General features: G+C 36.4%; 1 protein-coding gene and 1 pseudogene across 2 annotated transcripts in view; both read left to right on the forward strand.

The window, feature by feature from the left end:
* The window catches only part of DZIP3 (DAZ interacting zinc finger protein 3), a 98,064-nt gene extending 85,270 nt beyond the window's left edge, over nt 1-12,794 (forward strand). The window contains exons 26-32 of one of the 2 annotated variants that reach the window (XM_058555748.1): nt 265-366; nt 4,126-4,251; nt 6,517-6,656; nt 8,123-8,243; nt 8,741-8,884; nt 8,971-9,072; nt 10,995-12,794. In XM_058555748.1, coding sequence (XP_058411731.1) covers nt 265-366; nt 4,126-4,251; nt 6,517-6,656; nt 8,123-8,243; nt 8,741-8,884; nt 8,971-9,072; nt 10,995-11,105 — 846 coding nt within the window. In that variant the 3' untranslated portion in view covers nt 11,106-12,794. Of the gene's footprint in view, nt 1-264; nt 367-4,125; nt 4,252-6,516; nt 6,657-8,122; nt 8,244-8,740; nt 8,885-8,970; nt 9,073-10,994 lie in introns of those variants that run through there. The other variant, XM_058555749.1, reaches the window with a different exon arrangement.
* Nucleotides 12,795-13,232: 438 nt separating this feature from the next.
* On the forward strand, nt 13,233-16,868 carry LOC131415066 (proteasome subunit beta type-3-like; annotated as a pseudogene).
* The last annotated feature ends 332 nt before the right edge of the window (nt 16,869-17,200 follow it).

Raw genomic sequence — 17,200 nt, forward strand, 5'->3', positions numbered from 1 at the left:
GAACGCTGAGGAATTATCAAAAGGATCTGTGAATTATGTGTCTATATCTTACTAATCAACAATACAACTAATACAACTATTTACATTTGCAGATAGTCTCTAGAATTGTTTTTATGTCAGAAATTGTTTCTATATTATTTCTGACATAATAGGTTGAGAATCACTATTCTATGTTGTATTATTCAAAATCACATCAGTTATTCCCATATGCTATTTCTTTGAAGTTGATTTTGCTCTAAAATATTGTTTCTCTTCTTCTGCTAGACTCAGTACAATGAACAAATTAACAAGGTGAAGCAAGGGTTTGCCTTGAGTACCTTGCCTCCGATCCAGCTTCCTCCACCACCACCCAGTCCTGAGATATTGGTAAGAAATAAGACATTTTGGGGGCTTGGCCCCATGGCATAGTGGTTAAGTTCTGCACCTTCTGCCTTGGTGGCCCGGGTTCACAGGTTCAGATCTCAGGCATGGACCTACACTACTCATCATCAGCCATGCTGTGGCAGCGACCCACATATAAAGTAGAGAAAGATTGGCACAGATGTTAGCTCAGGGCTAATCTTCCTTGGCCAAAAAAAAAAAAGAAAGAAAGAAGACATTTTGAAAAATTGCCATCTTCATCTTGTTAAAATGGTAAGGGCTGTTAAACACTGAATATGCACTATGTTTAATGTGTATTCAAAATGGAATAGGCACATGTTGTGCATATTGTTTGTGATTATGTCCCTTCCTGCTATATCATCTCCAGATAATATAACTAGTTGGCTGGCTCAGCTGAGGCCAATGTTCACTGAATTTTAATGATACCTTTGATATCTAAAGAGGTAACATATTTCTCATTCATCCTGTCAATCTCACCTACAGTGTGGGAGAAAACTGATGCATGCTCAAAATTCCCAGTGCCCTCAAGTTATCCCTAAATGATGGAAACATCTCAGTCTCAGCACAATACGCTAGCAGGCTGGATTTCACCCCTCTATTTCTACTTTAGACTTTCTTTTCCTTAACTTTTATATTCTACCTTTAACAGCAAGGAAAACTTCCGTTTATGCCCCTTCCCTGCTTGTTGTTAGGGATCAATGAGTCTTAATCAGACGCTAATGTCTATGCTATACTATTTATGTTATCCTTCTGGGAAACATAGTACCGTAACCCAATAAACTCATACAGCTTTCCAAAGACCTTTTAGGACAGAACCATTAGGTGATAATTTTTAGTATCATAACAGATCTAGAGATAGGAAAAGAAGAAAAGTGCGAGATATTTAGGGGCAGATCACTTTTGACGTCAGCACTTCTGCTTGTAGTAGAACTTTGAAAGGGTTATTTCTACAAATAGTTGACTATATCAAAGAACTTAAAAATTATGTGAATTATGTGGAGTTATACTGTGTTTGAAAAGCAGAATCTAGAGCTAAAAGCATTATATAATATACAGTGTGGGCTTTAGTTTAGAATGATTGTATTGCCTTTTATATTTTTGGTCAACTCAGTTTTTATAGAAGCACTGTATTATGGACATCATTATTCTAGGCTTGGAACGCTATCGTACCCAACTACCCTAATAAGGAATGTGTTATGTAGATGACAGAGAAATGCCAAAGATTCCATGTAGTCCTACAGGCAGTAACACATATTCTTGGTAGGATTTCTAGAAACCCTGTGTCTTCTGCCCCTATTCAAACTACTGCCTATAGGTTGTAGCTAAACTCTCCCATGACTCTAAATACAAAATGGCTCCAGAAGCTAGGTATAGAGTTGTTCTTTGGAGTTTGCTGGAACCAGACCAGCATAAGCTGTCTGATAAAAGTAATGCTCTGTAGCTGACAAACATAGTCACACCTTGACCTCTAAATCTTCATCCTTTCAGAGACTTTCTTAAATCTGAAGTAGCTTACCCAGGTTTAGTCAAGGGCAAAAACCCACTGGCAGTTAGGCTCTGTGGAATTCATAAGCATCTTTCTGCTAACATCTGAAAGGTACGTGTGTACCTTTTGTGCTTCCTAACCAGAGTCACTGCTGTGCTTGATCAGAGGTGACAGTTGTGTTAAAGTGTAAGCATCAGTGACTGTTGAGCATTAGTGGAACAGTTTGAGAGCACAAATGCTAGAAATGTGACAATGCTATTTGCTATAAATTGAGATGGTATTATACAATGGAAATAGACTAGAGATCTGGGTTCAGGTCCTAACTCTGTGAGGAACTATGTTGGTTTTGGGAAAATCAGCTGTTCTGGACTTTAGTTTTCCTATCTATAAATAAGGACATGGTACTAGATGATCTGATCACTAAAGTCATCTATCTCTGAGATTCTGGTATTCTAAGAAATGATCACCAGGCTTTAAATGTATAGTAGTCTAACCTAAGAAGTCTGGAATAATGAGTACTGTTACAAGTTTAACCTAGTATTTTTATGTGATTCACTATATCTTGATTTTTGGACCCTGGCTATCTAATCCTCAAAGAAGTGTTAGGTAATAGTTGTCCTCAAAGAGAGCAGGACTATTGACTCACTACCCACCATTAATTCATTCTTTAAAAACTTTACATTATGAGAATTTTGAAACATACATAAGAATAGACTAGTATAATAAACGTCTGCCAACCCAACCAATATTATCAACATTTTGTCAGTCTTGTTTCATGTCATCCCCTTCTTTCTCCCTACTGGAATATTTTAAAGTAAACCCTACGTATATAATCTCATCCATTTATTCTGTAGTATATATTACTAAAAGATGAAGGCTCATTATTGGATATAATCACAGTACCATTTTCCTACCCCAGAAAATTATAAGTAATATTTAATATGCAGTTAAAATTTATATTGCCCCAATTGTCTCAAAATGTCTTTTTCTTACCTAGCTCGACTATATTTCCAATTTGGTTATCATTACCCTTACTTTAAAAACCCTTATTTTTAAAAACAATCCAAACAAAATTTACACTTTGCATTTGGCTGATTGTTCTTTAAATTTGTAACAGCTGCCTAATCCCTCCCCTTTATTAATATCATTTATTTGTTAAAAAACTAGGTCACTTATCCTGTTCAATTTCTCGCATTATTGATTTAACTGATTGCATCCTTATGATGTCATTGTACATGTTCTCCTATTTCCTATAAACTGATCATTAGATCTAGAGTGTTGGTTAGAATCAGATTCAATATATTTGGCAAGAGTACTTGATAGGTGATATGTATATACATGTCAGAAGGCACACAATATGTCTCCTTTAGTGATGTTGAGGACTGAATGTCAACTTGGTCTATCCATTATAAATTTCCCTATTAACCTTTCACGTGCTGATTTCAGGATGATTACTTAAGAGCTATGTTGATGTTCATTTTTTTAATTCAACAAGTAGTTGAACTCTTGCTTTATACCAGTGCTAGACCTGGCACATGGTAGATAATTCAATAAATCTGTCGTTTTCTGTAGTCCAGCCAAAAAGGTATCCATCCCACTGGTAGATGCTAAGAAGGACTAGCTTTCTACAACCCCTGGGAAATGCAGTAACACACACAAAAATGTCTACAAGTCAGTGTAGGAGAGTTTATCCCCCAGGCCCACCCCACTTTAGCTTTCTACTCTGCTTGGAGTTAGAAATAAAGTTGGAATTCCATCAGGTAGTACAAAGTCCTCCTAATACATAATAGCAAAAGTAGTATTTTCTATAGACAGCTTTGGTTCTGTAGTGGAATTTCTAAGTAGCAATATTGTTCATCAACATGGACAATACTCATTGAGGAGACTCCTTTGCGTAGTCCTATATTATTAAAGTTAGGAGAGAATCTTAAAGATCACCTAACCCAACCCTCTTATTTTATAGATTAGTAACTTGGCATTCAAGATTACCCAGCTAGGGGGAGAGAAAGTGGGACTAGAACCCAATTCTCTTCTCTCTCAGTGCTATTTAGCATATTTCACTGCCCTTTACTTTTCCAAATATTCATATATTTAACATTGTCAAACAATGTTATGACAACATTGTTTCTAATGTGCTTTGTATCTAGATTTCAAATCACTGTTTTCCCCAAACATCGTTCTATGAGTTCAGATCATTGCCTATATAAATATATAAATTTGGGGGGTTTTGTTTTTATTTTTTACCTTTTCTATTTTAGATGCAGCAATTCTTGGGAAGACCTCTTGTGAAAGAATCTTTCTTTAGACCCATACTTACTGTTCCTCAAATGCCTGCTGTTTGTCCTGGAGTCATCTCTGCACCTGGCCAACCTAGAGCTCCTCTGGTATAGAGCCCTTCTTGGTTGAATAGACACTAACTAGTTCTTTATCACTACAGTGGTCTTCCTGGATGAAAGTCTTCTCTTTGGTCATTTATTTGATAAATGATGATGTTAGTGATGATGGTGGTGGTGGTGGTGGTGGTGGTGGTGGTGGTGGTGGTGGTGGTGGTGGTGGTGGTGGTGATGATGGTGATGATAACTGAATGATAATTGAATGAATAGTTCCATGTGAGGCACTGTGTTAAGGGCATTACATATATTATTTATTTCATTAACTGATATAAGCTTAGTTTTTGGATGCAAAGATAAATATATTTTTATGGTATAGAAACCTTACAATTACAGTTTTGCTTCTGTAACAGGCAATAGTGCAGGGTAGGTTGCTATTTTAATAGATAATTTATATTCAGCATGGTTGTTTGGAAGTTGAAAAGCAAAGAAGCCAAGTCACAACAAACTATGTTACAAAGCTAACGAAAAATCTTATTTACACACGTACACACACACATATATATGTATGTATAGTAGGACAGTGTTTCAACTGAATCTGTAAACAGACAGTGTAAATAGCATCATGTTGGACCATATTATACTGTAAAGTTATAAATCTTCCTAGCTACAAATAGCCATATAAGCCTTATCCAAGCCTGAAGAAGCGATAGGGAAATTTAACATAAGATTATTAGTTGTAATCTTGGCTAAGGTAAACTTTCTTTATTAAAAGAAAAAGCTTCTCCCGGAAGATTGATGTTAAGCATAATTAATGTCTAATTATATAGTCTATTAAATCTTATTAAATGTCTTATTAAAAATGTCTAATCTTGACTTGCCCATAAGTACATTCCAGTCAGTTGTTTCTTTTTTTTTTTTTTGTACCTACATGTTGCCTACAGTCTGTCTTTGAACTACAGAGTCAGATGGACTCTGCTCTTATTTGTAGAGGCTGCCTTTCTGCAAACAAATACGTGGATAGGCCTTATCATGTTAACTAAGTACCACATCTTCTTACTACCATGAGATCACAGTGTTGCTCATGTGGTTTGCTCCCGCACCATTCTATAAGGAGCTATGATAAAAATTTATTGAAAACCTTCAAGTACCTCAACCTTCTAATAAGATTACTTTCTGATTCCTGGGAGCAAGTTTGATACTGAGGCAAACCCAGATTTCTGCGCAGTATTTTGCTCCTTCTCTGACTTACTAGGCTTTGTATGAGTTATTCCAGTGGCTATTAGTCATGGCTAATTTTTCATGAATAATAACCTTATCTTTGAAAATAACCTGTATAGCCTTAGATAAAAGTAAAAGATGCCATGTTTATAATTATCCTAGTAATCAGATTAGCACTCCAAAAATATTCACTTATTGATATTAATTAGAATCTTAATGGTTCTAAGAAGAAACTACCATAACATACGGGCAAAACTTTGATGGCTTCATGGATCAGGGGTATTAACTGCAACTTCCACACAACCTTTGTGTATAATATTCATGAGACATTGGGCAGAATTCTAGTAGTAGTGTCATCTTTATTTAGTTGTTTGAAAATTCAACTTTATTATTTTTCTAATTATAAAAATATATATAGCATATACTAATATATATAGCATATATAGCATAGCATATATATTAGTATATGCTAATCATAAAAAAGCAAATAATACAGAAATATACAAAGTAAATGCAGAATATACAATAAATATACAAAGTAGAAAGCAAAATTGCCCTGTAATTGAATCCTAGGAAATAATTACTGTTTACAGTTTGTTTTATAACTTACAAACCTTTTTCTATGCATACAAATTTTTTAAAATTTTAATATGAAATGAGTCATACCATAAACACTCTGCCACAGACTTTTTATTAATGAAACGTATTTCATGGACATCTCTCATGCTCAGACATATAGATCTGTTTTTAAAGACTTGATTAGGTATGCCATAATGTATTTACTCATTTCCCTATTAACAGACTTCAGGTTGTTTTCAGTTTTTCACTGTTATAAAATATAGCAGTAAACACTGTGTATGTATTTATGTACATGTTTACAGTTACCGAGACTAGCATGTCCCATATTTTAAATAAAGGTAATTATAAACAATTAGAAATATTTGTGCAAGTCAAGAAGAAAACCTCTAAAAAGGAAAGTGTATGTCAGTATTCCTCTTCTTCATTCTACCCATTTTCTGAGGTATGGAAATGTAATGTTGGCATGGAATGTTACTTCCCAATAGTTGAAGCTGGGTTCTAACTCTATGCTCCTTACAGATGACTGGCATAGCCTGGACTGTGCCAGCGCCTGTGGGAGAGGCTGTGCCTCCCAGTGGGGCTCTGGGAAGTGATCCCCCCATGATGAATTGGGAGAGGATTACAGATAGGCTGAAAACTGCCTTCCCACAGCAGACCAGGTAGGTACCTTAGCTGTTATTCAGTGATGAGTACAGATGAAACTCTACAGTTTCCATGGCCATAATTACAACAAATGAAACATTCCAGAGAAACATAATACACATAAAAAAAGTATAGATATTTCCTTACCATGACCTTGGTAAGGAAAATGAAATTTACCAAGAAGGGATAGAGTTCGATATAAGTGCTAAACCTCTTCACTACAGTTATTAGTCTTAAGTCATGAGAGAATGAATTTTTAAATTTAGGTTTGCTCATTTACTGAAAGTACAATTAGTTGTAAACCTATCCAATTTAAATGCCACCAGCTGCAATAATTATCTTAATAACCTATTTCCAAAGTGAATTTTAAATTGATTGTATGCTATATAAGCCTAAACATCATCAGCTTTTACTTTCCTGTTTCCTTATTTTATTCAGGGTCCATATAGTTTCTTTGTTAGGGAACACATTTAAATGCAAGAAATCATGATTTTACTGTGCTTTTCACAGTTCTGAATTTAGCAGAAAGATATTTAATTCTACTCTTCCTGAAATGAAGTTTCTTTTATCTTTACACTTATATCCAAGGACATAATTCTAGTTTTCACTAGTATTTTCATTTGGAGACCAAATTAATATTTTTATATTCATTTTTGAAATATTTATATTTGACCACTTTTATTTAATGTACATACTGTTATGCTTCAGGATTAGATTATGGTTCTATAAATATAATAGTGAATAGATAGTGAAAATAGAACTATAGTACAGTTCTATATGTATAAAATGAATAAATAGTAAATCAAAGGTAGTTTTATAAGGCTGATGACATAACACTTCATTTGGGAAAGGAAAATGTTTCCTCCTGCCCTATCCTACCAAAAATGTATATGCAGGCTTTGGATCAGTGAACCATGGGAATTGAAAAGCACATATAGATGAAAATATTCCTAGGTTTTTTTGTTACATAATTAATGTGTCTTTTAATCTTTGCTTTCCTGTTCTGTTTGATCTTTGTTTTCTGTTTATGAGTTTTACAAAAGTAAAACTGTTAACACTGATAGAGGAGAGAGACACTGATAGTAACATAGTTAAAAAGGAGTATTTTAGTACGGAGTAAGAGAGCCTTGAGAGAGATGATATAAAGACCTCAATACATAAATAAGTAGCTAACAAACTCAGTTTTCACACAGTGAGCTTTCAAAAACAGTTGAAGTCTCTTTTTGGAAAGAAAATAAATATTAAACCTTATCACTGATGAACACATTAAATATCATTAATGAAGACGTTAGGAGTTTTCATTTTGGTTTAAGATAAATGCAGATGGACCTGTGATCACTTTTTTAGATCGACAGTCTAAAGGGTCACATCTGTATGCTACGTGTCGATCATATGATGGGATTTTAAATCTCATTTGGAAGGCACATCCTGAAGGCAGTAGGGAAAATCAAATCACCACTGCTCTTTTCTTGATCTCTTCCAGAAAGGAGCTTACAGATTTCTTACGGCAATTAAAGGATGCTCATGGGAAGTCCTTATCTGGACTGACATTTGATGAAATTGTTTACAAGATTTCCCAACTTATTGACCCCAAGAGACCACAGGTAAAAAAAAGCAAAAAACCTGGTATCTCTCTGCCTTTATCTCTAGCAGTTAGCTGTCTTAATTATCTCTATAACGTGTTCAAAAAATCAATACCCTATAATCATATTAAATCATTTATTAACAGTAAACAATTCAACTTCAACTTGACAAATGGTACAGGAAGTCTTTTTGAAAATACCACCTGATAATTCTAGAATAAAACTGACCCTGTTGAAATTTATTCTAGATTACTTTGAATAATTCTAAAGGAAGACATTTTTGCTAGTTTTCTGCAAAGACTTGTTTTAATTAAAGAGTATATAGAGTTGTTTTTGTCTTTACTTGGCTCTTAGTATATAAATAATATTGCCAACTTATTGTGTCAAGGTTTCTTATGAATCTAATTGACCTTTACCCTTTTGCTAATTCTCACTATACCTCATTCTGTCCTATTCTATTAGTTCCTCCTGTTTTAGAACAATTGTAAAAAAAATAAGTTTAATATTTTTACTTTCAGAGTCAAGGAAAATCAATGCCAAATGGTGATTGTGTTTCACCCAGCCATACTCCGCCACAGTCTAATGCTGCCCAGCCCCCAAAACCAGCCTGGAGGCCCCTCAATTCACAAGGTCCTGCCACGTGGGAAGGAGCCAATAATTTGGTGAGACTGAGACTGTTGATTCTAAATACTCTTAAATTTGGGAGAAAGAAATGAGCTGAACCTAACCTTATATATATTTTCCCTAGGATGATGAGGAGGAGGAAGAGGAGCCCTGTGTGATCTGTCATGAGAATCTCTCTCCAGAAAACCTCTCAGTTTTGCCTTGTGCTCACAAATTCCACTCTCAGGTAACCCTTTAAACTTCTCTTTTTAATATTTTACCATTAATCAACTGAGCAAGATTCATACTACTTTACTTGAAATCATGCACGTGCATCATCATGCATTGCTGTGTCATGAATTCCACTGAATATAACTCTGGGTTTTTGGGGCACCACACACAAACATTTACACCTCTTTCCCCGTACCTAGCCACAGATTGCACTGCGCTTTCTTGGATCTTCATACGCCTTACAGGAAAAGGGGACAATGATGAGATTTAAATGGTACAGAATAGGCAGTTCTCTTGAATAGAACTAGGAGGAATGTTGAGTGATATGGCAGTTTAGCAGCAGTGCCTCTTCACCTTGACGTGCTATAAATAACACTTAGTGTCCTTTGTCCACACCTAATGATGGCCCCCTACCGTTATGAAGCATAGAACTTACCTTAACACTCTGTCCAGGCTCCTATATTTGCTTTTGAAGATGCTCAGGCTTGAGTTTTGATGTTAGAAAAATGTGAGGCTGGCATATCTTTTGTTGATTCTTGGCATTTACATAGATTAACTCCTGGTGTTGCTGCTGTGCAAGTGCTATTGACATACAGTTTATAACCCAAGTCTTCTGTTGCAAAGATGTAATTTGACACAGGAAAAGATAGTCTTTCACAAGAAAGGCTTCTCAGGGAAGTGAACAATAGTCAGCTCATTCAAGCCTTATGTGTAAATTATTTCAAAGATATGTCATACCTGGTACAGAATTATATTTTGATTCTGCTCTGATGTGAAGAGATACACATAGAATGGCTAATCCCAAAAGATCTCCAGGAAAGATACTTAGCCACTTCATTTTCCCGTTTGAAGTTTTTAAAGTCCTATCCATTTAGAAAATAAATGCTTCATGAAACTTATTTTATTCTTTGCGGTTGCTCATTGAATAGAAAGCAGGTAATTCATTCAGGTAACTTTTTAGGGTTAGTGTTAGCAGTCCTTATATTCTTAATCCTCTTAATTCTCTGCCTATTCTTTTTTTTTTTTTTTTTTTTTTGGTGAGGAAGATCAGCCCTGAGCTAACATCCATGCCAATCCTCCTCTTTTTTGCTGAGGAAGACCGGCCCTAGGCTAACATCTATTGCCAATCCTCCTCCTTTTTTTTTTTCCCTTTTTCTCCCCAAAGCCCCAGTAGATAGTTGTATGTCATAGTTGCACATCCTTCTAGTTGCTGTATGTGGGATGCCGCCTCAGCATGGCCCGACGAATGGTGCGTCGGTGCGCACCCAGGATCCGAACCCGGGCCGCCAGTAATGGAGCATGCACACTCAACCGCCAAGCCCCAGGGCTGGCCCCTCTCTGCCTGTTCTTAATCCACTCTTATCTGACCTGGCTCTCCATTATTCATACAGGTAAAAATGATTTATTTTTGGAGAGTCAGTATTCAAGCAATGACTTAACAGATAGTTCATAGACAAAGAGTACTCCCAATGTTACCAAAGAAATAGCAATCTTAAAAGTATATCTGTCATCTAGGAATTTTAATTTCAGAACACTATAAGCACTTGATATACAAGGTATTGGTAACTTTTTTGTATGTTTAGTTATGACATTTTCTGGATTATGAATGAGAACAATATATAATAAAACAAACTAGAGAAAAAAAATAGAGCAGGTCTCCTGAACCTCTTTGTTAGGAAGAACTGCTAGTCATCCTGAAAATTGGAGTTGGGGGAAGGATCCAAATAGAATAAACTGTCTGGTGTTCTGTTAGCAGCTGTATTGCTCAGCAAACCACAAAGAAGGTGCCATGATTACAGCAGTTGGCTTGGCGATCCACCAGATAAGGCTTTAAGAGCCACCAGAAGACATGTCGGTTGATAGCTCTGATGTACAGAATAACAGCTGCCTCTTCTAGGCTAAATCTACGAGACTCACAAGAATCTTTTTGCTCCATAGTGCATTAGACCTTGGTTGATGCAGCAGGGGACCTGCCCAACCTGCAGACTCCACGTTTTGCTACCAGAAGAATTTCTTGGTCACCCCAACCGGCACTTGCCCAAGATCTGATACAAAGAGGTGACTGTGCAAAGGAAGTTCAGGGTTCAGACTCCAGCACTTAGTTTTGCTTTTTGTTATGAGCTGATGGTGTGAGTGGTGTGAAGCAGTATGCTCTTGAGTATTGTGCAGAAGCAGCTAGCTAATCTCATCAAAGCTGCAGCCAAAGAGGACAGGACAAATCTTTAGGACTGTGAACTGAACTGAAAGGGCTTAAAGAAGATGGAATTATAAAAGTTACATTATATTTGCCCTTGTCTAGTAGGTATTTTCTCCCAGTGTAAACATAACTATTAGCATATATCTTAGGATGTTGCTTCTTATCTTTTTTCCTTCTTATTCCACTCATCCTTTACTTCCCCCCAAATATACTACATTTTAACTTCCTGATATAAATTTAACCAAGAGAAAAAGTAAAATAGTAAACGAGAAGTGTAGGAAGATTCCACAGATTTTAATGTTCCTTTCAATTTTTAAAATTGCTTGCAAAAAATATAATTGAATTATTTAAATTTTATCTCTATCTTCCCCATTCTTTTCTATCCTCTAAAATATGTACTCATGAAGAGATTATGAGCTAGATATTTAAGGGTGGGAACCATGCTTGTGGCATGTTAGAGCTGGCTTATAATGGCTTATGAGAGATGATTGTTAAAGTTTTGGAAATTTTGTGAGTCAGTTCTCAAATTCTTGGTAGTTTGAAATATGCCATAGTAGGAGTATTTACACCATAGAAATTGGTAAATGCTGTAAGTAAGGGCTTCTCTTCCCCTTAAGAACTGGTTGTTTAACATTAACCAACATAGCACTGGGACCATGTCAGATCCTTCTTTGTGTTCCCAATGTCTTGCACAGTAGGTGCAGCATAAATATTTCCAGAATCAGAAATCAGGAAAGTGGTAAGAAAAGGAGTTAATGTGCAAATTAAATCACTTGCTCAGTTGCATAATTGAGATCTTATGTTCATTTGTAAACATCCTTTTTGGACCATAATCATTTACACTTTGGAGGGATTTTTTCTCTGCCTTAAAAGTTTCTAATTTCACTGTCTCATGCTAGGATGTGTCTGGGACTATTTGTGTGTAGTTGCGTCTTATGACAAAGTTGATACCCACTGGGCTAAGTTGCATATCTAAAGCTTGTCACTGAGAACTTTTATTCTTAGAGGTCAAAAACCTATTTTGAAAATAGTATTGTGTAAATGCTGTAAGTGTTGTACATGTCTCTAGTTACAAGATTAAAAGAATTCACTTACCTTATAAGAAAAATGTTACTTAGTTCTTATTCTTTTCCATAAATTAATGAAGTTGAGACTGTGAATAAGTGTTTCCTGACTCAGCAACTATTTTATATATATTTCAGTGTAAATGTATCTTGAAGTTACTTTAAATCTCTATTTAAAAACCACTATTTCTGTAATTGTATGCTAAATGTTTTCTTCTGTAATGAGATTATATTGGAAAATGTGAAGGAAAATAGCCCAAAGTGAAGGCAGTCATCTAGACACGTAAAATGCCAAGAATGCCTTGGAATTGTAAAATTCAGAACTTATAAAGCCTGTAATAATCATCTTATCTAACACGTGAAGGTCATGGTCGTGTTCAGGTAGCAAATTACCTTGTAAAACAAATGTTTCTTAGTCTATGTTTACAAATGCAATTCCACTTTCATGTGGGAACAAATAAATGTTTCTTAATTGAACACCTATTTTATCTGTTTATATTGGTTTAAATGTATCCTGAAGCTACTTTAAATCTGTTTGGAACATTTATTTCTATTTAATTGTGCTTAAGTTTTTTTTCTGTTATGAGAAAGGATACGAAAATACCCAAGAAGAAGGCAGTCATCCAGTCTCGTAAAATGCCAAGGATGTCTTGGAATCATAGAATGTCAGAGCTTATAGGGTCCTTAATGATCCTCTAGTCTGTCCCCTCATTTTATAAGTACATCTCACCCAAGATCATGTGACTAGAAAGTGGCTGAGCGAGTCCTAATACTTGAAGTGTCCTGACGCTCGGTCACGTACTTTCTCCACAAACTCATGCTGCAAAATTGTCTTGGTACTGGTCTGCTATTCTTGGTTCCAAGGATGGGGCTGGAGGGCTTAACATGATAGCTGATAGATAGTGAGAGTGTAGTATGACCGTGCTCTTGAAAGTCGTGTCCGGTTCTGCAGATGCTGAAGGTGATGAGATAGTTTTTTTCCTTTTGACGTATAATTTAACAGTAAAGACAACTGTGGGGGTCCTTCTACGATGGACAGTGATAACTGTCATGCCTGTGGCTGCTGAGGGATCCAGAACACCATCTTGCCTAGAAATCCAGTGAGGGAAGTGGCAATATTTACATCAGAAACAAAGATTAAGTATCCAGTAATATCACTGCAGCTGCTGTCTGAGGGTATGCCTTGTAATGTTTTCCTTCATATTTATTGTCCATGTGTTTAACGTTTTCCAGCTTTTATGGGACACCTTCAAATGTGTCTGTTACTTCATTTGACCCACTAATAACTCTGAAGTGGATATTATCCTCCTTATTTTACAGATGATGAAACTGAGGCTCAAGTAAGAGGGAAATAATTTGAGGTCGTAGCTACCAAGTGGCGTTCTGGGATCTGAATGCAGATCTTCTTTCCCTTAGCTGGGGTTCTCTTCCAGTATTTCACAGCTGCATTCCCATTTTGGATTGGCTTTGTGCACACAAGAAAAGTAGTTTTTTCTTCCTTTTAAATAATCTTCAAAATAAATGAAACAGATGGTAAACCTTACTGATTGTTTTGGACTAGGAACATGGTATTGAGTGTATAAAAATACATTATAGTTGTAGGACATGATGAGAAAAGTTTGACTGACGTTTCCCTCATATGCCTTGGTTTGCTTAGGATGGTTCCAATTAATGCCTGTTGTCTTGACATAATTATTAATACAGCCCCTTTCACTCTGAACAGTGTCCCAGTCTGGGTGATGAATTATATCTTATGGTTAATTCAGGGAAAGTAGGCTTATTTTTTTACGAGATTCAGATTTAGCAAGAATGCTCTGCACTTAGAAAATGCTCCTGGAGTACCTTATCACATAGCCTCAGGTAAGAATTCCAGGGCTACAGTAGCTGGGGACTGTCTGGTTAATAGCGAGATAAAAGTAACAAGTGAATACTAATTTATTGTAAAGATATATGGTTTCTGATTTTCTTGAGTAGGCAGTTTTCAGAGCTAATGGGCTCTTGTTCTTAAGTATGGATGCTGGGCCACATCACGTTTACCCAGTGTATTTATAAAAATGTGTATTCCAAGAGGCCGTCTAGGAATCTGCGCTTGGAATGAGCACTCCAGGTGTTGTGAAGCACGCTAAAGTTTGAAAACCATTGATGTAGTAGAAAGTGGCTTTCTCAGGCAGATCTAGGTTTGAATTTTTGAATTCCATCTCTGACATGTTGTGTGATCATGAAAAAAATTACTTAACTTTTCTCAACCAAATCCTCTTCTGTAAAATGAGGAAAAGACTACTTGCCTGACAGAGTTATTACTGTTAAATGAACATTTATTAGTCTTCATTCCCAAAGTAGCAAACCTTCCATTAGTCATTCAACCTGTTTGAATTTACTCATTGATGATAAAATCTTAAAGATTTTTTATTCTTCAACTACCCTTGTTAAAATGAAGGAGAAAATATAACCATTAGTCCTACTTCAAGGCCCAGATGGTGACCACAGACTTCCAGATCTTTCCCATGGGCGACTGGCTGTACATCAGCCTGACTGGGCTCGCCAACAACGTGCAGACTGTTGCCCAGCACCTCAAGTTCCAGCTGAACCTGTATAAGCTGAAGGAAGGTTGGCAGATCAAGCCTTAGACCCTCGTGAGCATGGTGGCCAACCTCTTGTACAAGAAACGGTTTGGCCCCTGCTACTCTGAGCCAGTTGTTGCTGGGTTGGACCCGAAGACCTTTAAGCCCTTCGTTTACTCTCTAGACCTCATCAGCGGCCCCTTGGTGACTGACAACTTTGTGGTCAGCTGAACAGATGTATGGGGTGTGTGAGTCCCTCTGGGAGCCCAGCATGGACACCTGTTTGAAACCATCTTGCAAGCCATGCTGAATGTTGTGGACCAGGATGCAGTGTCAGGCATAGGAGTCAGTGTCACATCATTGAGAAGGACAAACCCACCACCAGGACACTGAAGGCCCAAATGGATTAACCCTTTGTTCCCAGAGCCCACTTTTTTTTTTTTTTTTAAACAGAATAATTTATCTTTCACAAAAAACCGACCACTATCTTAAACCAAACACAAAAATTAACTCAAAATGTATTAAAGATTTGAATGTAAGACTTGAAACCGTAAAACTCCTAGAAGAAAACATAGATCGTAAGCTCCTTGACATCAGTCTCGGCAATGATTTTTTGGACCTGACACCAAAAGCAAAGGCAACAAAAGCAAAAATAAACGTGGGACTACATGAAACTAAAAAGCTTCTGCACAGCAAAGAACACCGTCAAAAAAATTAACCAGCAACCTACTGAATGAAAAAAATATTTGCAACTCATATATCTGATAAGGGGCTAATATCAAAAATGTATAAAGAACTCATACAACACAATAGAAAAAAAACAATTAAAAAATGGGCAGAGGATCTGAATACACATTTTTCAAAGAACACATACAGGTGGCCAACAGGTACATGAAAAGATGCTCAACATCACTAATCGTCAGGAAATGCAGATCAAAACCACAATGAGATATCACCTCACACCAGTGAAAATGGCTATCATCAAAAAGACAAGAAATAACAAGTGTTGGCATGGATATGGAGAAAAGGGAACCCTCGTGTACTGTTGGTGGGAATGTAAATTGGTGTAGCCTGTATGGAAAACAGTATGGAGATTCCTCGAAAAAGTAAAAAATAGAACTGCTATATGATCCAGCAATTCCACTCCTGGGTATTTATTCAAAGAAAATGAAAACACTAATTGAAAAAGATATATGCACCCCAATGTTCATTGCAGGATTATTTACAATAGCCAAGACATGGAAACAACCTAAGTGTCCACTGACAGATGAATGGATAAGGAAAATGTGGTATATATATTTGTACAATAGAATATTTTTCACTCAAAAAAAGAGTAAAATCTTACCATTTGTGACAACATGGATGGACCTTGAGGACATTATGTCAAGCAAAATAAGTCAGACAAAGACAAATAGTGTATGATCTCACTTATATGTGGAATCTAAAAAAAAAGTTCATAGATACAGAGAACTGGTTATTGGTGGTTACCAGAGGCAGGGGGTTGGGGATGGTCTAAATGAGTGAAAAGGGTCAAAAGATACAAATTTCCAGTTACAAAATAAGTCATGGGGGATATAATATATAGCATGAGACTATAGGTAATAATACTGTATTGCATATTTGGAAGTTGCTAAGAGATCTTAAAAGTTCTCATCACAAGAAAAAAAACTTGTAACTATATATAGTAATGGATGTAAACTAGAATTACTCTGGTGATCATTTCACAATATATACAAATATCAAATTTTTATGTTGTACACCTGAAACTAATACAATATGTCATACCTGGATAAAAAAAATTCTCTACAAAAAAAAAAAAAATGAAGGGGGGCCAGCCCAGTGGTGCAAGCGGTTAAGTGCACGCACTCTGCTGCAGCAGCCTGGGGTTTGCCGGTTCGGATCCCGGGCGCGCAGACGCACCGCTTGTCAAGCCATGCTGTGGTGGCGTCCCATATAAAGTGGAGGAAGATGGGCATGGATGTTAGCCCAGGGCCAGTCTTCCTCAGCAAAAAGAGGAGGATTGGCAGATGTTAGCTCAGGGCTGATCTTCCTCACCAAAAAAAAAAAAAAATGAAGGAAGGAGAGAATATGACCATTCATTTCCAGTTTCACATAGCCTCAGAATTTTGAGCAGTAAATTTATTGCATTAAAATACCACACCCCCCTGGCATTTGATTGATCCATTTGAACAAGATGAACTTTAATAATCCTTAATACTGCCTAGCAAGGTTGAATAACTGACAATGATCTAGGAGACTGAAAGTTTTGAAGGTGTGTAGGAAAGATGTCATTTCCATTTGGGAGACAAGAATACTGAGGGA

Source organism: Diceros bicornis, chromosome 15, assembly GCF_020826845.1.
Source record: "Diceros bicornis minor isolate mBicDic1 chromosome 15, mDicBic1.mat.cur, whole genome shotgun sequence".
Taxonomy (NCBI): Eukaryota; Metazoa; Chordata; class Mammalia; order Perissodactyla; family Rhinocerotidae; genus Diceros; species Diceros bicornis.